General features: G+C 36.5%; 2 protein-coding genes across 3 annotated transcripts in view; both read right to left on the reverse strand.

Moving 5' to 3' along the window:
* LOC107693921 (periostin-like) overlaps window positions 1-11,877 on the reverse strand; it is a 26,227-nt gene extending 14,350 nt beyond the window's left edge. For both annotated transcript variants that reach the window (XM_016493467.1, XM_016493466.1), the window contains exons 1-9: window positions 11,625-11,877; window positions 10,638-10,736; window positions 6,988-7,052; window positions 6,323-6,480; window positions 5,955-6,119; window positions 5,194-5,340; window positions 4,894-5,035; window positions 744-956; window positions 455-589 (exon numbers count right to left, since the gene is read on the reverse strand). In XM_016493467.1, coding sequence (XP_016348953.1) covers window positions 455-589; window positions 744-956; window positions 4,894-5,035; window positions 5,194-5,340; window positions 5,955-6,119; window positions 6,323-6,480; window positions 6,988-7,052; window positions 10,638-10,736; window positions 11,625-11,743 — 1,243 coding nt within the window. In that variant the 5' untranslated portion in view covers window positions 11,744-11,877. The remainder of the gene's footprint in view (window positions 1-454; window positions 590-743; window positions 957-4,893; window positions 5,036-5,193; window positions 5,341-5,954; window positions 6,120-6,322; window positions 6,481-6,987; window positions 7,053-10,637; window positions 10,737-11,624) is intronic.
* Window positions 11,878-15,587: 3,710 nt separating this feature from the next.
* ftr54 (finTRIM family, member 54) lies at window positions 15,588-19,124 on the reverse strand. Its single transcript, XM_016493408.1, has 4 exons — window positions 18,528-19,124; window positions 16,733-16,880; window positions 16,582-16,638; window positions 15,588-16,141 (listed from the first exon to the last, which is right to left on the reverse strand). The coding sequence occupies exons 1-4, from the start codon at window positions 19,122-19,124 to the stop codon at window positions 15,588-15,590; spliced, it is 1,356 nt and encodes a 451-aa protein (XP_016348894.1).
* Window positions 19,125-21,224: the final 2,100 nt, after the last annotated feature.

Raw genomic sequence — 21,224 nt, forward strand, 5'->3', positions numbered from 1 at the left:
TCTGTCTGTCTATCTGTCTGTCTGTCTGTCTGTCTGTCTGTGCGTGTGAGTGCGTGTTTGTCTCTGTATTACATTATGATTTCATTTAAATTTTTAGAAATTATATATAAATATAATATAATAAATATAATAATATATAAACATAAATTATTAAAAATAGCATAAAATGAATAAAATATTTTTTAATTAATTAATGATTAATGATTGTAATTATACAGTTATGATGATATTTATTTATATATTAATTTATTATATACACATAACAAATACAGTGCATATATTTTTTTGTAAAAAAAAAAGGTGCATTGTAACATTTGAAATATTTCTCATTAGTTTATTCAGGCCTCCTCCAAAAGAAAAACAAAAACTGAAAAACAGACTCCTGGTGAGCGCTCACAGTTATCTCAGCAGAAACATCCTGTATTTTGCTCATAGAGTCATGAGGTCAGCTCACCAGAGAAGGCTCCATTCAGTGGTGCAAGAATAGTATACTCAGTTTCAGGCTGCATGGAGGCAGACAGGCCGAGCTCAGACACCATGTCACTGAAGACGCTCTGAGATTTTCCTATAAGCTCCATCACCTGCTTGGCTGCAAGACAAGACACACACTTATCACAACTTTAAATGATTTAGATGTTATATCAGTGACAATACATTTGTATATTTTAATATATACAAATGTACGACATAAGGATGTAAAAATAAAGTCAGGCTGAACCCAGTGGGCAGGTACAGAGTCTCACCTGAGTCAGGCATGAGCATCTGGTCGATCAGATGAATGACCCCATTGCTGGTGACAATGTCCTTCTTCAGCACCATCTTGATACCATTGACTGTAAGGCTCTCGCCATCACATCCGATCTCAATATTACTGCCCTCAAGAGTCCCATAGATGGAGCCCGCCATAATGGCCTCAGAGCACTGCACTGAGTTCAGGAGGTGGTACTTCAAAAGGGCTTGAAAAATAAACAGATGAAGAGAGATGGAGAAAGTTTAAGCGACAGATCGAACGATAAACAGCGTGCTGACCTGAACTGCTGAGATGTCTTTATCGTCACAGTCCAGTAAGCATCAAGATATAGACCACTAGACAGAGACAATAAAAATAACAGAAGCTCATGTTGTCCAATGGGACACCCGCCCAGTTCTTCCTGTGCGGAGGCAATGTGGTGGAGAGCTGAGACTCTTACATCAACTGTGATATCACTTTCCCAGCAGCTGAGCTTATTTCGCCAATTTCCTGCATCTGTTTAAGCTGTACATGTATGTGCAGTCTGACAACTTTAAGTGCTTTGCCAAACCAAAATCCAAATCAAAACAACCTTCTTAAGACAGGTCCTATTCATCTACACTTCTAAACTTTACCACATGGGCTATTGGGTAACAGTCAGCTGTGGCTTGCATCGTGGTACTCTCGTGAACGTGTGTTAAAGACCGACACGGAAGAGACGAAATTGTTGAATAAAGTCGTTATATTTGTTTTCTTTGCGCACAAAAAAGTATTCCCGTAGCTTCATAACTTTACGCTTGAACCACTGATGTCACATGGACTATTTTAACAATGTCCTTACTACCTTTCTGGGCCTTCAACATGTCAGTTGCTTCACTGTCTATGCAGGGTCAGAAAGCTCTCAGATTTCATCAAAAATATCTTAATTTGTGTTCCGAAGATGAACGAAGATCTTACGAGGTTGGAACGACATGAGGGTGAGTAATTAATAACAGAATTACTACCAATTACTGTATGACAGACATTTTTGGGTGAACTGTCCATCTAATTGAGATTGTATTTCCCCCTTATTAATATAGATGTGCATATAATGATCCTATATGTGGACCTACAACAGATTCGAAATATTCCTAAACAATTTATAAAACGTCTGTATAGACAAAAATGTTCTTAAATGCATCTCTCTTTTTAAATTTCTGCTTCATCTTAAATTCAAGCGCATATATTATTACTAGTGCTGGGCAACGATTAATCGCGATTAATAGCATCCAAAATAGAAGTTTTTGTTTATATAATATATGTGTATGTACGGTGTATATTTATTATGCATATATAAAGACACACACATTTTGAAAATATTTACATGTATTTACATGTATATATTTATATTCATATAATTTATATTATATAAAAATATATTTAATATATAAACATAACATATTTTTCTTAAATATATACATGCATGTGTGTGTATTTATATATACAGTACATAATAAATATACACAGCACACACACATATATTATGTACACAAAAACTTTTATTTTGGATGCGATTAATCACGATTAATTGTTGCCCAGCACTAATTATTACTAGAATTATTGTTTTCAGTAAATAATTAACATAAATGCATTCATTTCAGTGACGTAATAATTAAAAAGCAGTTGAAATGTTGCTCAATTGTGCATAATATGAGGCCCTGGGTTCCCACATTCCTAGAAAACTTGGATATATGCAATATGAATTTTAAAAGCATGATTTCTAGACATGAAAAAATGATGGAAATTAATACATTAATAAAATCGTAAGAGGCTATTTCTATATTGACTATATAATTTTGTCAAGCTCTAAAATATTTTATTGGAAGTACTGTTTGTGACAAAAAAAAAAAAATATTAAAAAACAAAAATGTATCCTGTAATCTCAAACGTGAAGAGCATGAACCCTTCTTGAAACAGTTCTTAAAACTTCTGGAATTAATTTCATTATTAAGATATTGCCACTCCTATAGTTTCTGTAAACAAAAAAGTTTGGAAATAAGTTTTGTCATTACAGCAGAAGTACCAGAAATACCCTGGCCTAAATGGAGGGCTTTTGATTATTGTCTTGGAAAGTCGGGCCTTGGAGTCAAAAAGGTTGAGAACCACTGCTAGGGTCCTGTGGACATCATGTACACATGCGAGCAAAGTCCACAAGACCACAGGTCCACATCAAGTGAGCCATTTGGACAGGGCCACAGATCCTGTAAGAGCCAGAAGTGATGTAATGCTGACTTTATACATCTGTGTGGTCTTTCCCTTCTAGCCTAAAATGAGGCATGCTAAAAAAATCTAATTTAAGTAGACAAAATACACAAGAAAATCAGTCGGTGTGCCGTAGGCCTTTAAACCAGAACGTGATGCCTGATCTGCTCTAATGATTTGCTTTTTTCACACAGCATTTACATAAGTGAGATCTTGAGATAATTGCCCTCAGAAGAACTGAATGTTTACTTCAAAGCTAGTCTTTGCTTTTGAATATAGGTGGGGGTTGATAAATAAAGCAATCCCATGGCACACTGAAGCACTGAAATAGCATACAGGGGAAAAAGATAGAAAGGGGAAAAATCAACAATTAAACACTGTCAGTGTTGGTATTGTATCAGACATTTGCACTTAACATTATATGAAAATCAAGCTCAAATTGAGTTAACAAGGTTTTTGACCAGCGAATGACGGAGATCTGTGTTTTGTTTGTCAATATAACGGCCACATCTGAGGCAGCAAGTGCATTGCATTATACGCTTTCATCAACGTTTACAGGTTATATAATGTTTATTGTAGCTATATGGGTGCTTAGTTTTTCTTGTTGTTTAGTACACTAGGCCAAATTCTCATGATATAAGCAAAAAAGCGTAGCTCTGTCTCCTCCTGTGCGCGGCGCGTCAATCTGAATGGAGGCAGGGTGAAGTTACAAGGTTTCTCTGACAGTTTAAGGATCCAATAGCGTTATGAAGTTTTATTATTGGTTAAATATTTGTAAAAACCCTCTGATTTAAAATAGTAATAACAAAATATAATAGATATTAAGTTTGGATAATTTTTCATGGCACACCTGACTCGGCTAGGGTATGGCAACCGCCGTACTCTGCTACTCTGCCATACGGAAATGCCGCCCCTGTCTCGACATTATCTTCTTTGAATGCTTTTTCTATAATGATAATCTCAGTCATCTAAAAGGTCACACTGATTAGATTTGTAATGAGACCCTCTTTATTTTTCATGGGGAAAACATGTTTTGTCTGTTACGACACTTACGATTGTCTGACCACAAAATTCTCAATCTTTTTCACCAGAATCAGATGAAGTATTATTCAGCATCTAAGCATTTCCCATCAGGAAGCGTTAGAGGTCTTGACCAAACTTGGTTTTGGATCCTCGTGTTGCTGCGGCCCGATCCGCTGTTTGCCCGCTGTCTGAGAATGTGCCACTGCTTGGATTGGACTGCATTTGTGCAGTTTACTTAAAACACGAGGCTGTTAGTCTTTATGTGCATGTTTTGTGTGCACATACACTGCTGTTCAAAAGTTTGTGGTTGGTTGTTGAATGTTTTTGAATGAAGTCTTTTAAGCTAACCACACCAAGGCTGCATTTATCTGATTAAAAATATATTAAAATAGCAATATTGTGAAATATTTTTACAATATAAAATAACTGCTTTCTATTTCAATATATTTTCAAATGTACTATATTCCTGTGATGGCAAAGCTGAATCATTACTCCAGTCTTCGGTGTTATATAATCCTTTAGAAATCCTTCTAATATGCTGATTTGCTGTGCAAGAAACATTAAAGATTATCCATGCTGAAAATGGTTGTGCGGCTAAATATTTTTGTTGAAACAGTGATACATTTGTTTGTTTGTTTTTTTCAGGATTCTCTGTTTAATTTAGAATTTATTTGAAATAGAAATCTTTTGAAACATTATAAAAGCCTTTACTATCACTTTTGCTCAGTTTAATGCACCCTGAATAAAACTATCTTACACACCCCAAACTTTTGCACAGAAGTTTACTGTGATGAAACCACAATAACAGTATTGTTACTGTCTTTGTAGTGCATCAAGACTCCATCCACCTCAACACGAATACTTTCCTTTATACTGTCTAAAAGATATTCTGTGTTTACCTTGAAGTACAGTTGTGTCACTCATAAGTCTCTCAAGGACATCACTGCCTAGTTTGTCAAAGGCCTCGTTGGTTGGAGCAAAAAGTGTGTAGTGTCCGGGCTCTGCCAGTTGACCCTGGAGACCCGATGTCAAAGCAACTGTCTATAAAAGACATCACAAACAAAATGTTTTCCAAGATCACTCTCTGAAATCATATGCCCCTGCAGAGGAATGTTTTTTTTTTTTTTCAAAAGTTCAGAAAGCTTCCAAAGAGTTTTCATCATATTTGTTTACAAAACCACGGGTATGATAACACGTACGTTCAGTGAAGCCAGATCATCGTTGGATTCGATCACATCCTTGATGGTTTGGCTTACGACGCTGATGACCCGATCAATGACATGCACAACCCCATTAGTCGCCACCTGGTTGCCATGAATGATCCTGGCACAGTTCACAGTGACAACCTGCAAAATTGTTGAAAAAAAGTTATGAAAACTTTGTAAAAGTGGCTTTAAAACTGTAGTTGTGGATAGCTCATCCAAAAATTAATATAGAAAATGTTTTGGAAAATATCTGAGTTTTTAATGTTGTTTTGGACTCTATTGACCTGTTTGCATAAATAAAACAAATAAAAATAGTTCAAACGTTCTTCAAACTATTTTTGTGCTCCACAGATGAAAGAAAGTCTTACAGGTTTGGAAAGACATGAGGGTGAGTAAATAATGGCAGAATCTTATAGGTGCAAACAGTGTTCTAATTGTTAACTAAAACTATAAATATTTATAAAAATGTTAATATAAAAATAGTTTTTGTTGATTTAATAAATCTGAAATAAAAAAAAAAGTTAAAGCTGAACTAATATGATTACTACAACAGAAACGGAAATCAAAATAAACTTGCTTAAATAACTATAAATAAAAATCTATTTAAAAAAATGACAAGCACATGAACTAAAATTAAATTAAAACGGAAAATATATCTTAAAACAAGCTAAATCAAAACATTTATAAATACTACAATATATAAATAATAACATGGTTTCATACAGACAATAAATTTGAAGAAAAGAGAAACATACTCCATTTGAGTAGTGATTGATATAGAGGCCTTGTTTGTTATACATGGACTCTAGGGTCATATCATTCTTCAGGTCCTTGGTGAGAAGACGCTTGTTGACCATGTGATAATGGAGTGCATTGTAAAGCTCAGTGTTTCCACTGCTGACCAAGGCAGCTTTCGATGTCTGGAAATAGAGAAACAATGCTAAATTGTCAGCGCTTTGAAGAAAAGACACCATGACGGCATATTCCTCAATTTATTTCTTTTTAATAAGTTCCAGTCAATGCTTCACTTCTTAATGACACGCACATTTGATCACCGATTTAAACATAGCATGCAAAAACTGCGGCTCGAATGAAGTCAAATGTGGCAGGGAATTTGACTCACGGGATCTAACTCTTCCCAGGCATCGTCACTGGGTGCAAACATTGTGTAAGACCCAGCTCCCTCGAGTTCTTCCCTCAGTTTGGATTGATCGGAGTATCGTTGGGTCATCTTGGCATTCACCAGATCCAGGGTGCCAAACACAGTGTCAATAGGAGCCACTGGGTGGTGGAGCGAAATTGAAAGGAAATAAACAAAAGAGTCTCATGCACAGGATATAGTACTGTAAAGAGTATCCTTTCACATGATGTGAACCTCGAATCCTCGTTCAAGACTAGCTGTGGCTCATTAACCTCATGTATAGGTACAGCCAGCTGGGCCTGGATTTTGTTTAGAGAACAAAAGCTAATGTCCTCCTCCACTGAACTCATAGCAAATGAATAACCTGACATTTAATCTAAGCATGACCTTAAACTGAAGTCAAATGTGTGATAATTGTTGGTGCTTCGGAGCAGTAAAAATAACCATATGTATTAACCTTTGTCATGTGCGCTACAGGCATGATTACACCTCAAAAATGTTGTGCTGCTTGGAAAACAATACTATAAAAAAATCCATAGTTACATGCAGAATGCTGCAATAACCATATAGCAATATTCTAACAACCACTCAGACTAGAAACCTCTTAAGAAAATATATTTCTATTGGTGAAATGAATGAATACTGACCTGCAGGGCACCCTCGCTTCCCTTCTAACTTCATATAACCCGGACAGCACTCATATAAGACCATCCTGCATAGAAAGAGTCAAAATATTAAACTGATGTACATCATATTCAAATGATGCAGCTATAGAATGTAAAATATTCCTACCAAATTTGTTCCATTGATATAAAATGGAAGGAATTGACATTTTGTTTATATCAAGTCCTGAAAACTCATGTGATAAATTATTTAAGCATGTCTTGTTCATTTTTAAATGTATTTAGATGTCTTTTTCATATAAAACATGTTTGCTCAACCATCTGGACTTTTATCTGGATTTGTTATTGATTTAGTGTTTTTTCTCTTAATATTTTTGCCATTTTTTTAAAAACTGAATTGCCTCACAAACTTCAGGAATCAATGTCTACCAATAAGATGTAAATGTGTAAAATGTGTATTATATTAAGACTTAGAAAACACAATTTAATGAATTAGAAAAGATTCCAAAAGACCCTCTCTGTACACTTTCAATGACCCGAAAAATATTCTAATATATTACAATAAGATCATTTCTCCTTGGAATGTTGACTGTAAATCTAAACCTCAGGCTCCACAGTAACACCTCATCGGCAAATCCTCGAAAATTTGACATAATAAGAGGGCAACAACCCAAATCTGAGCCAACCCTAACAGAGAAAGCGTACTGTCTGAAACGTGTGAGGTCACTTGCCTCTGGGCTGTTTTGACAGTATGATTGATGTTTATTTTTGGAAGTAATTTCAACTGGTATCTCTATAGTGTATCTAGCATGCAGTGGGGAAACATTTGAATTGTTCCAGCGGTTTATTGAACACATCATGAGCGTACAGGTTGATATGTGCTCTTAGAGGTAGATTTTATTGCTCAGAAGGTGGCTCAGGAGGTCTCAAGTTACATCTCATGCAAGTATCATCTTTGTTTTAGATGTTTCTCATTAAATCCCGTAGGGAATGTACAATCTGATACAAATGAGAAAGTAGCAGGCATATCTTATCAAAAATTATTTTTCAAGTGCAAATTCTTTTTCAAAGACAAGTTTAAACTGAAATGTCTTAACTTTAGGCAAATCTGAGTCCAGGAGAGATCTCTCGTGAACCTTCAGAGGAGAAAGATTTGGATGCTTTTCCTCATGAAAATGTAAAAAAATAAATTAGATTAAAAATAGAAGCCAGATAATTTCAAAATGTCTCAATTTGCGCTTCATTTAATCTCAATGATGTCTAGAGATGTTGAAATGAATTGTCATGTAAAAAATAAAGTACAGTAATACTTCCAAAAATTTAGTATGTGGGAAAAGGCTGGTAAAGAAAACAAAATCTCCTTTCCACGCTAAATATCTTAATTTGTGTAAACAATTTTTTTTATTTTATTTACATTTAAATCTAGTTTAAGATCATTTTAGATATTTATTAAGAGTAAACACAATAATTTGAATGTTGGCTAGTAGCCTAAAAGCTGTTCTAATGCACTAAAAAAGAGCAAAGAAGCTTTCTAACAGCTGTCTGCAGATGGTGTGAATAAAATTCTCCCATGACTAATGTTGTTCCTCACTGGTTTTAGCGAGAAATCTGTGGCTTATCATGCCATGTAGGCCTGCTGTTTGTCAGATAGCGATATGGTTGGAAGCACGCACCTGACACCACACAGATTCAATTGCTCTGTTTCTCTTTTTTATCATGATGATAGCGTCTGGAGGCACAGACATTGCAGCTGTGGAGGAGTTCATCCCCTGACACTGAACAATGTTCCCAGTGTCGGTGAAGGAAGGAAAATGGAAGCCAGCAGGACCCCTGACAAAGGCCTGACTCAAATTTCCCCAGTGTGACCAGAGGAGAGACAGCAAGCTGGGCAGCTCCGGACCTATTGCTGCCCAGAGTTTAGTCAGGGGGAACTGGGGGGAGACACCAGGCAGGGGTGTTTAGTGCTTTTATTATTGTCCTCCCAGTAGACACATTCTAAATTTCTTTCATATGTTTCCTACAGTGACCATAGTGGCTACAGCCATGTATGTTGGAAGACTACAGGTATGAAGAAGAATCGGGCCTTTAGGTTCCTGGACATGCTGCTGCACGATCACACACACACACACACACACACACACACACACACAGACGTTTGTTTTTGTGAATTGTGGGGACATTACATCTAGGCGTAATCGTTTTTATACAGTACAAACTGTATGTGCTATTGCCCTACACCAACCCTACCCTTTAAAGGAAACTTTGTGCATTTTTACTTTCTCAAAAAAACTCTGTATGATTTATAAGGGACATGGGGTAATGTCCCCAACGCGTGCACACACACACACACACACACTGTCACAACACAGGCCGGAGACAAGAGGTAAGTGAACATGCAGGTAAGTTTATTGAGAGTTATTGATGGTTGAGTTGTGGCTGAGAACAGGTGAGCAGCACCCCTTACAGGAAACTTTGTGCATTTTTACTTTCTCAAAAAAACTCACTCTGTATGATTTATAAGCGTTTTGAAAAATGGGGAAATGGGGTAATGTTCTCATAAGTCACTTTCTCCTTGTAATACCTATGTAATACCCATGTCATTATACAAATTTGTGTCCTCATATGTCACAAAAACGCGTGCACACACACACACACACACACACACACAAAATCAAACACACTAAGACAACGCCCATACAATTGTACAATTGTACAGTGGCTGCAAAAAAGACAGTTAATTGTACAATAGTACAATTGTACAGTTAAACCACATCTAAAATATATGAATGTATTATATTAGATAAAATATAAAACATATATTTTGAATATATGTTTTATATAAAAGGTATTATAAATTAATATCTATTTTTGTCCTCATAAAACATGGAAACTGAACATATGGAGATACCTATGATCAAAAAAGAGAATGACAGAAAAAAACTGCACAACCCAACATAGACATTTCCTGAGGTTTTTCTCTTTACTTTCACACTCAACAGATCTCTGCCAGTGGAAAGGCTGAGTTGAGCCTGAAAAGTTTTGCCTGCCAATTACTAGTCACCAGTCCCTGCAGAGGCCTCCATCACAGTCTCACAGAGCCCAGAAACACGCTTACATCATCCTCTCAGTGAACATGCAGTAAATTAGTGTGGCATTTGTGAAGAAAACAGAGAGAGAAGCCAGTGGAGCGACAATAAACATGTCATAGTCAGCGCACATGAGCTGCGGTTTATCTGCCATAAACAAGTACAGTAAGATGCACTCGGCTGACAACTGTTGTTTCATCCTGCTGCGAGCTGGGAGAAGAGCTCCAAAGTGTAATATGTTTTTGTATCATAAATCATATTGCTCTAGGGAGTATTTATGCTCTGGACCAGCTTGTTTCGGCAAAAATCCAACTGTCTTGAATCATTACTAATACAAAACAAAGAACAAAACCGATCTGTATGAAGACTACAAAACAGCTTCAAATGCTTCTGCTTCATTCACTTTCCCTGAACACACCCTACAGCACTGAACAAGCCTAACCAATGTAATCCATCACCAATATGACCCACCGTCACCTTCAGAACTACAGGTGCTGTGTCCCAGTGACCCCTGACCTCTAATAAGTCCGTGGGCAGAAACCTCGCAAAAGCAGAGAGGGTCAGAGTGAAAAGCGATGGATAACTTACGCCTTTTTACCACAGATGGATTTGTTATACCAGTTCCTGCATGTGCTGAAGTACTTTTTCTTGGTCCCCATGACCTGCTGTAAAGCGCACACATTGAGCCTGGAAAAGAGAGTGGAGGGAGCATATGCATTACAAAAAACCCTCTGGGGATGGTTGATAACTTCATACATGACAGACTTACAGGCCACAGGGTGTTCAATTAGGCAGGTGATTATATAGAAGTCCTGACAAATTGCTTTAAATAGCTGACTGAACAAAGTGAAAATTGCTTTTTAGTCCATTTATGTTTTAGAAATGTATGGTTAATAAATAAAAAAGATCCAAATATTCAGCATTGTTAAATGATGTTGATGACACAGATTTCTAACATTGTAAAATAGATACGTGTATGTATGTATATACAGTATATATATATACTGTATATATATATTAGAAATGAGAAATAATTAGAAATTAAATTTTTCAGCTTCAGCTTCAAAAACATTCAATAAAATACTTTTATTTATGTAGATATTACTTAAATTAACATAGATTTATACTGTGTATAAGATAAATATAAAACTTAATATGAAATACAGTGGGAGTGTGAGACTTCTATGTGAAAATGTCAGTTTTGTATTTTCTTTTTTTATTTAATACAATTTAATCTAATTTTGCAATTTCATACAATTTTCCATTAAAAATATTACATATCTACATAATCTGAGTGAAAGGCAAAAAAAAAAAAAGATGTCAGGATGATTTGAACACAAGTTCTAATGGTACATTTGACTCATTTTCATACAAATTAGTGTCCAAGAAATGGTGCAAAATCATTTAATGTATCGTAAATTTTCTTTGTTCAATGCTAAAGTTTTAAATAGCATTCCCCCCAAAAAATCCCAGACTTTTAATATGTAATTTTACATTTGCCATTAACAGTATTAACAAAACGGACCACCTTTTCCCAGCCGGCAAAGGTGAACCCTTAAAACAATCAACCCTTACCCTTCATTCTTAGCCCTGATGCGACTGTGTGTGACTATCTTGTCATACGCTGAAGACTCCACCTGGTCCAGGGAGGACAGCGCCAGGATGGTAAAGGTGGCCATAAACAGGAGTATCATACTGGAGTATCCCCTGCAGATCAAACCCACTGAAAAAACAGAAGGAATGGGAGCGAGCAACAGGGAACCAGCCTTTATAGCAGCCCTCCCCTTCTCTTTCTGTCTCAAACACACACAATGACACACTGACGGAGATTAATACAGAGAGAGAATCAACCTGCTTCCTATGGATCCGCCCCCTCCGTGAGAACCCTGCACGCCTAAGAAGGACCTTCTACATTTACAGAGACAGAAAGAAGAGAATCGGAGGCCCTTACAATGGTATGACATCTGGAAATTTTTAGGTGTATTACATATAAAATATCCACATTGTATTCCGAATGTTTTAGATGCATTTATGCACATATTCTGCAAACATTACACTTTTTTTATCATTGCAGCTCAGTATAAATCTTTATAAGTGACAGAACAAAGCTTTATCATTAAATTATCATTTTCTCAGGTGCTCTGTTGGTTTGTCCTCAGAAACAGGATGCTCACTATCTGTAGAAAGCTACTGGGGGAATCAGATGAAAGGATAACTAACTGTTCAATCTCCTGCCAATTTCTTTATCATCGGGCTGCTGTCCATATCTGGATTCTGACGGCTTTAAGCTGGAGCTTGTGGTTCAGGCCTCAGGCAGTCCTTTGGACAAGTCAAAGCCAGATGGGACTGTTTTAAAAGCTCCCAAGAATCTCATCTGAATTTATCTCATGCTGTCTGGCATGGAAAGGTAAGTGGGGGAAAAAGTGAACAGATGATGGGAATAATAGTGGGAAGGGATTTGAATTAGTGTCAGAAAACACAGGTTTAAGAACTATGATCATTGATTTATGTCTGTTTTAACCCTGTGTGTGCATCTACCTCTAGTGGTGGAGTCCTAGCAGTACACAAATGACAACAATTGAATTCCCTTTTGCTGCAGAGTCCTGTAATAGTAAGGAGAGTTTTGTTGCTGTTGTTTTTTTAATAATGAGAAACATCATAAAGACAGTCCCTTAAGTCTCTTCACATCCTGACAGAAATCAGTAATTCAAGTGGTCTAAATATATAAATATATTTATTCTGTGGAAGGCTTAGGAGGATCGAATGCAATGATAGGATGCCCCACCTGCCTGTTAACGTGTATTTGCATACCTCCGCGCAGCCAATAGCGAGAGTTGGGGGCGTGGCTACTGCAGCAGGCTGATTCGGTGGGTGTTTATACGGTGTGGATTCCTTTTTCTTTAAAGGGGTCATATTATGCGATTTCAAATTTTCCTTTCTCTTTGGAGTGTTAAAAGCTGTTCGTGAATATATAAGATCCCTAAAGTTGCAAAGACTAAAGTCTCAAACCCAAAGAGATATTCTTTATAAAAGTTAAGACTGGTCCACGCCCTCCTAAAATGGCTCGTTCTAACATGCCCCCACATGTCTACGTCACTGTGTGGGAAAATTTGCATAACACCGCCCAAATGTTCACACAAAGAAAGAAGGCATAACTTTATTGTTGCTACCACCGCCCCCGCAGTGTGAAGACGCTGTGTGTTTCGTTGCGAAAGCGAAAATACTTTGTTTGTCCTTCCAAAAGAGGACACGACTAGAAATCAGTGGTTAAGTTGTATTTACAACACTGTTCCAGAACAGTTCAAAGGCGGGGCATAGAGGAGAAACAATAATGTGGAAAATAATGTGTTTTTTTAACCTTAAACCGCATAAACACATTTCATTACACCAAATACACAAAATAACGTTCTTTTTACCAACATCATATGACCCCTTTAAAGAATTGCAAGCAAAATTTGAAGACTATCCAAAATGCACAGAGACAGACAATTGGGTACAACAAGGGCAAACAGTGTTTTACAAGATGGAGGAATTTGATGGAATGCTGGGTTTCAAACGATACGACGAGCTTGCAAAGTTTGGTAAGCTAAGCATTAAGTCAAAAGAATTCCTTTGGACCTTTTGTTGAAAGTAGCATACTTTTACCTGCTGAGACTTGCCTTTTATAGACATGTAAGAGCTTTGTTTGGGGAATTTTTGCAAAGTTTGTTTGTATTTTTGTAGTTCCGCTAGGTGACACTAGTAGCGCAGAAATGGCCTCTTCTAGCTTTAATTTGGAAATGTAAGTATTGTATCAGAATTGTAATATGAATTAAAAGGACCGCTGTCATGAGCTAAATTTATGCAATATTACACGAACAAGAAGTTTGATGTTGTAACTTACAATTTTATAAATGTATATCGCTTGTTTTTATTTGCCAGTTAGTTCCAAACGATGTCAAAGCGGGATTCAATGCAGCACGAATGATGATCTCTGTGTGTCACTTCAGTGTATGATTCAGTGACTCATGCGGACTTAATTGTCGCCACTTTCAATATAAACTGTAGAAAAATAATCACTTCGAAAACGAAAGAGCGAAAAATAACTTAGCTGTGAGCATTTATTATTTGCATGCGCTATTGATGTTATAGGTCAGATAGAAGGGACCTGGGATAAATTTAAAAGCAGGGCCCGGTGCGAGGTACAGAGCAGGGCCCCCCTCGGTCCGTTCGCCGCGGGGCCCCCTCAAGCGCTGGGCCCGGTGCGACCGCACCAGTTGCACCCCCCTAAGGACGGCCCTGTTTAAAAGTTATAGAAAGACAGTAAGACTCACAAAGTGAACAATGTTATGACTTTTCCAGAACTTTTTATTATTCTTTAATGTAATATACGTTTTGCTTTTCTTGAGATACATTTGATTTCACTAGGTTGCTTAAATGTTGGTCCAGTCTGTGTGTACAGATTGCCTATAATGTGTATTTTTACTCTACGTATTATTTACACAATTATTCTAATTCTAGCACTACTGCCTTCCCTGAAATGAAACCTCATATCCGATTTGGAACATACAATGTGCATCACACAAATAGGGTTCATCATGCAAAGTGCATATAAGTCTCTACTCACAAATGATTTCAGTTTGTTAACATGCTGCTAACACAGTGATACTGTAACAATTATAGAAATACATAAAAAAGTGTCTTTTAACTATTTACACTTTTCAGTTTAGACACACACACACACACACACACACACATATATATATATATATATATATATATATATGTTGAGCTTCTTTAAAAAAAAAGAAAAAGTATTATTTTTATTTATTTATTTATTTTGGAACCTGTGACACTGTGATAATTTTTGCAGGATTCTTTGATGAATAAAAAGTTTAAAAGAACAGCATTTATTCAAAATATTTTTTTTTCTAATGATACATGTCTTTACTATCAATTCTTTATCAATTTAATATGTTCTTGCTGAAAAAAGCATTGATTTATTTTTAAAAAACTAAAGAAAAAAATTACTGATGCCAAACTTTTGAACGGTAGTGTATATTATTACAAAATATTTCCATTTTAAATAAATGCTGTTCTTTGTAACTTTTTTTCATCCAAGAATCCTGAAAAAAGTAAAAACTGTTTCCATCATTGATAATCAGCAATGATTTCTGAAGGATCATGTGACACTGAAGACTGGGGTAATGGCTGATGAAAATTAATCTTTGAATCACTGGAATAAATTACATTTTAATATATATTTACATAGAAAACTGTTATTTTAAATTGTAAAAACTCACAATAATACTGTTTTTTCTGTATTTTTGATTAAATAAATGCAGCCCTGATGAGCAAAAGAAACGTCTTTAAAAAACATTACAATTTTTACTGATCCCAAACTTTTTAATGGCAGTATATGTAAATGTAATCTACAATTTTCAGTTTGTCTGTTATTCTTTTTTCTTCCTTTTTTTTTTTTAACTAAACTATAGTACAGATTTATTGACAGAAAAATAATACCATAACGTCGATTTGAATCTCACATCTCTCTCAAAATCATGTACAGTTCATTGCTGGATCACACAGTTTCACAGATGATCCACAATAAACCCTAAACCCAGGATAGATGGGCTGAGTGAATGTGGTCTGGACTACATAGATGAGTTTCATTTTGTCAGAGATGCTGAAGAAGCACACAATTCCAGCACTGTAATCCACATATACTGCCAATCTAGAAGTCTTTAATTTAGAAATGCTTACAGATAGTTTAGTCTTTTTGTTACTGTCCCAGAATTTGTATTTGGAAGGAGAACAGTACAAATTCATAGAATGATCATTACATCCAAATTTACTCTCGTCACCATTTCCCTTCCTGCAAATGCTCTTATAGGCCAAAGATACTCCCACACCAGCTGTTCCACTCCAGTCAAACTCCCAGTAGGCTCGTCCACACACACTCTCTTTACACAGGACCTGAGGCCAACAATCAAATCTGTCTGGATGTTTGGGATATAGCTGGACTTTGCCAGTGTTTGTAGCCACACTGTTCCCTCCAGACAGTAGGAGTGTTTCATTCATTGTGTTTGAATCCATTGAGAGCTTGTGTGAATCTAAGGGAGATACAATACAATATTAAACACAATATTTAAAGCCACCATGAAATCAAAATTGACATTTACATTTTTTTGAATATTGCAGTATTTATATTTAATTTTTGTAAAATTTATGTGCCCTCAAAATCTTTTCTTTTTTTTTACTTTAGTTTTCTTTCATTTTTCAAAATAACTTCCCCTCTCTCTTACAACATCTTTCCTCTTCTCTGATGACGTGTTTATGGCCTGTCATTCACATGAGACTGCAGCAATAGCAAACCACAATGATCCAATCAGCTCCTGATGGACAAAATGAAGTCCCGCCCTACATTTTTTCTTGTTCAAGAAGCTCGCATATACGTAACAATAGGAAGAAAACACTATCACAACCTCTGTTTCATGCCTTTAAATTCACTTGTCATATGTGTACATGTTTGAGGGTATGTGGAGTGACATACATTGTAGGATCTGATTCCTGTTCCTGGGTCCATCGGTAGGAAATTTGCAGCGTATTACTATGAAAAAATTAACATATTTAATGTAATCCTTTGTATTTAATATACAGTAGTATTTATTTACATGTTTCATTCCTGAATGAATTCAACCTACCCAAACCAGATACAACCACTACCTCCGAATTAAGGAAATTGTCCATTTTTTTCTTTAGTCTTTTAGAGAAAGATTTTCTCCCATAAGTAGAACGAGAAGCAACATCAAAGCTGAAAGGTTCAGGAGGAACCAAAGAAGATGAAGAACTCTGGGGAGGGAAAAAAAAGAGCATGCATAGAAGAATCCTCCTCATCACCTCCACACTAACCTACAAAACAATGACTTTAGACTCTAGTCAAACTAAACTCTCTTGTTTACCTAATCTATTACATTGACAGTGTTGCGTTGTATTTCAATCACTGTATCTTTTTCTAACATTTTTGTTGATTTGATATTTGTATAGGATTTAATATCAAATTCTTCTTTTCCATAAAATTTCCAAATTTCATGTATCACATTATGTTTCTTATTGCACTGTGCATAATTTATTTTTTTTTTTATAACTGGGTATGATGTATGTACAAAAAAGGCATGTATGTTTGTTAGTTAGTTTGTTTAAATTGACACACCAAAATTAAAAGAGTTTAAGAACAGTTTATCATACTATATATCTATCCCTTACATCCTTGCTTTCAAACCTGCCAAAAATTAAATATGGTGATAACCTGACTAAGATAGGGATAGTTCCCCCAAACATTCTGTCATTAATTACTCACCCTCATTTCGTTCCAAACCTGCAATACCTTCGTTCATCTTCGGAACACAAATTAAGATATTTTTGATGTACTGTATATAAATGTATTTTATACAAATATTTATCCAACAATTTCTTCTGATGCAGGAGCCGGTGTTCTGATATAGAACCTGGATGCACTGTCTTCGTAAACATGTCTGATGATTTTGACAGAGAGGATGACTTGCAATTTTTTGCCCAGCCTCATTTATTTGAACCAGACTATATGAACTAAGAAAGATGTACATTCTATGTCAGAAAGCCGGCTCCTGCGTCAGCAGCATCACACGTATGTGTCGTGATACTCTCGTGAACGCGCATCGAAGACTGACACAGAAGAGAAGAAATTGTTGAATAAAGTCATTATTTTTGTTTTCTTTGCACACAAAAAATATTCTCTTAGCTTTATAAAATAACAGTTAAACCACTGATGTCACATGAACTATTTTAACGATGTCCTTACTACCTTTCTGGACCTTGAACGTGGTAGTTACTTAAGATTCAGATTTCTTAAAAAATTTCTTAATTTGTCTCTGTAGACATCAATGCAACGGACATGTTGAAGGCCCAGAAAGGTAGTAAGGAAATAGTTAAAATAGTCCATGTGACATCAGTGGTTCAACCGTAATGACATGAAACTATTAGAATATTTTTTATAAACAGTTAAACCACTGATGTCACATGAACTATTTTAACGATGTCCTTACTACCTTTCTGGACCTTGAACGTGGTAGTTACTTAAGATTCAGATTTCTTAAAAAATTTCTTAATTTGTCTTCCGAAGATTAACGAACATATTATGGGGTTGAAACGACATGAGGGCGAGTCATTTTCATTTTTGGGTGAACTAACCCTTTAACTGTATCTTTTGGATTTGTGTAAATTTAAAAATGCATACTATTACACAAGGCAAAACATTTGTAATGTACTGTTTGCAAGCCATAATTATACTTTACGCATTAGTGCTTGGTCAGAGGGATTTCATTTGGTTATTAGGTTCTTCAGTGGATTATTAACTTTGTTGAAATGGGCTGGCAAGCAATTCAAAATCGAAAGCAAGTACATGGCATGCATGCGATGGCCAAGCATTTGCTTAGTTGCATTATTGTTTCTAATTCATACCTGATTCATTCTCTCTGCTCCTGATGTCACATCATGGTTTTTGTGTCTACCCATCGTACACCGCATACAAATACTCATCTGGTCGGTATGACAGAAAATCTCCAATAGCTCATTGTGTATTGGACAGATCATCTCCTCTAGTTGCTCAGTAGCATCAATCAAACAGTGTCTCTCACCTTTGAAGACATTCTCATGTTGTTGAAAGTGACTTTGACAAAGAGAGTTCAGACACACCAGACAGGATTTGATGGCTTTATATTTTCTGCCAGTACAGACATCACACTCCACATCTCCAGGTCCAGCTTCAGTGTGAGAAACTTGAGCAGGCTGGGGAGCAGGCTGGAGTTCTGTCCTCTTCAGTTTCTCCACCATTTCAGCAACCACCACATTTTTCCCTAAACCAGGTCTTGGAGTGAAGGTCTGTCTGCACTGAGGACAGTTGTATTGTCTCTCATGAGCATTTGCATCCCAGTGGCGTCTAATACAGTCCATACAGTAACTGTGTCCACAGGGGATGGTCACTGGATCGTTCAGTAGTTCCAGACAGATCGAACAGCCGAACTGTTCCCGGCTCACATAAAGTCTAGCTTCTGCCATTTGAATACATGTAGATGAAGAAAGACAGCTCAACACCACACTAGTTTCCTGGTTCTGTGTTTAAGAGAAGGCTGCAGAACAGGCGTGTCTGTAAGACGTGATTGTATTTAACATTAACAAAGTCCCATAAAAAGTCCACTAGGGTCACTAAGCAGATTTCTTTTACAGTAACTAGATTTTACAACATTTCTGAGAAATGCACTGGTAATAAAGATACATTATTGAGTTTTGACAAGAAGTGACTAGCTGAACAAAGGTCTACAGGGTCATTTAGATTGTGTTCTAGAAGATACTGATCTAGTAGTCACTAGTACCAGAATAGCTATTTACAATGTGCAGCACCCACACAAACAAACAGAATGGACTCAGTGATTCCAGAGAATTGTAGCACTGAAATTTAATAAATGAGATTCAACTGATCATTGCCAAATTTGGGTCAGAAAATGTTGAGGCATGAATTACAGTTTTTCTCGATTGCTTAAACACATTCCTTGAAACTATGCCTCGTATTCTCAACAGTAAACACAAATCCATAACGTCTCACCCAATTCCCCAAACATCCTATTTTCAGGTCAAAATGAAGCTCTACACTCAAAACCATTCACTCTTGCTGAAAAACCAAACTTTTCCCTCAGACATCACACACAAGCTTTCAAAAACACACACACTACAACATAGTATTACACACTGGTGCAATACATTCAAAACAATATAACTGTAGCGTCTGGACCAATCAAACACACAATATATATTTTGTTAGCTATATTTAACAAATACTCTGTAACACCCCTCAGTTAACAAGCCATATGAGGACCTATGGACCCTACTGTGATGGTACACAATACTTCATACAATATCAAAACTCATGAACGTATTCCACTCGTTGGTCTTTCACGCTGTCAGAGTTTTGTTCAAAAGGGACGCGGTACGCACGTTTCATCCGGAACCGGTGCTTTCGGAGGATACGATCAATTGTGGAGAGGCCGATGGCATTTATCCCTCGAAAATGATGATTATGACTGCTTGTCTCCTTGCCCTTCTTCTCCCTTCTCCTCCTCCTCCTTCTTCACCATGTCCTCTTCCTCTCCCTCCACCACATCCTCTTCCTCTCCCTCCTCCTTCACTACGTCCTCCTCCTCTCCCTCCTTCACCACGTCCTCCTCCTCCTCCTCTTCGACCTATTCCTTCATTTCTCTGTGGATCCATTGTTCCAAAGCTCAGTGAACTGATTTCGGCCCTTTTATCTATTTATTGAAGGATCTGATTGATGTGTGTTAAATTTTGACTCTTAGTGTTTCCACCTGGGTAATTGTTTGCTAATTGAGCTCAAGCTGTGCTGACTTGAGTGAACAGTATTGAATGCTAGTGCTTTCTAAATGACCACATGGTGTAAGCACTGAGAAATGTAGGGATTTGTGTGTAGAGTTTTGCAGTAACAGTTCACCAAATCTGAATCATGTGTTAAAGCAGGGGAATAGTGTTTATAGTTCAGCAAAATGGGTGTGCTTTTTGAAAACTGGCGTTATGGTTTTGAAATTTTAGTTCAAAAGCCTGGTTATAGTGTTTTAGCAATCGAGAAAAACTGTAATGGAAGTTTTGTGTTGTAAGAGGGCATGATGGTGGAAAAATATGAGATAGAGCAAAAAAATTTGCATCCCTCCACAAAATGTTGTATTTGCTCACAAAAGTCTTGCATTCCCCTGAGAACCTTTGTGTTCGCTCGCAAAAACATTGAAATATAGTTTTTAGGACGAACTGGTTTTTGCGAGAGAACACAGTACCCATCTCCATGACCGATAGAGGCGCCATTTAAATCCAATGGTAAGAACGGCAAATAGCAATGGGCGTAACGCAAACCTTATGTAGCAACTGCTACATAGTATAAAATTGTGGATTAATTTTTATTGTAGGTTGTTGAAATCAAAAGAGATGTTTATGTAATGGGACTTTTGAGCCAAAAACATATAGTTACTTAAATATAAACCTTTGTTCTATGTGTGACACCTAGCTCTGTCTCCCCTATGCACAGTGTATTTAGGCTGTGATTAGGGTATATCTAGAAAACATCTATTTTCCCTCTGCCAACAAAAATACTTCCAA

This window comes from Sinocyclocheilus anshuiensis, unplaced genomic scaffold, assembly GCF_001515605.1.
Source record: "Sinocyclocheilus anshuiensis isolate Anshui unplaced genomic scaffold, SAMN03320099.WGS_v1.1 scaffold694, whole genome shotgun sequence".
NCBI classification, from domain to species: Eukaryota; Metazoa; Chordata; class Actinopteri; order Cypriniformes; family Cyprinidae; genus Sinocyclocheilus; species Sinocyclocheilus anshuiensis.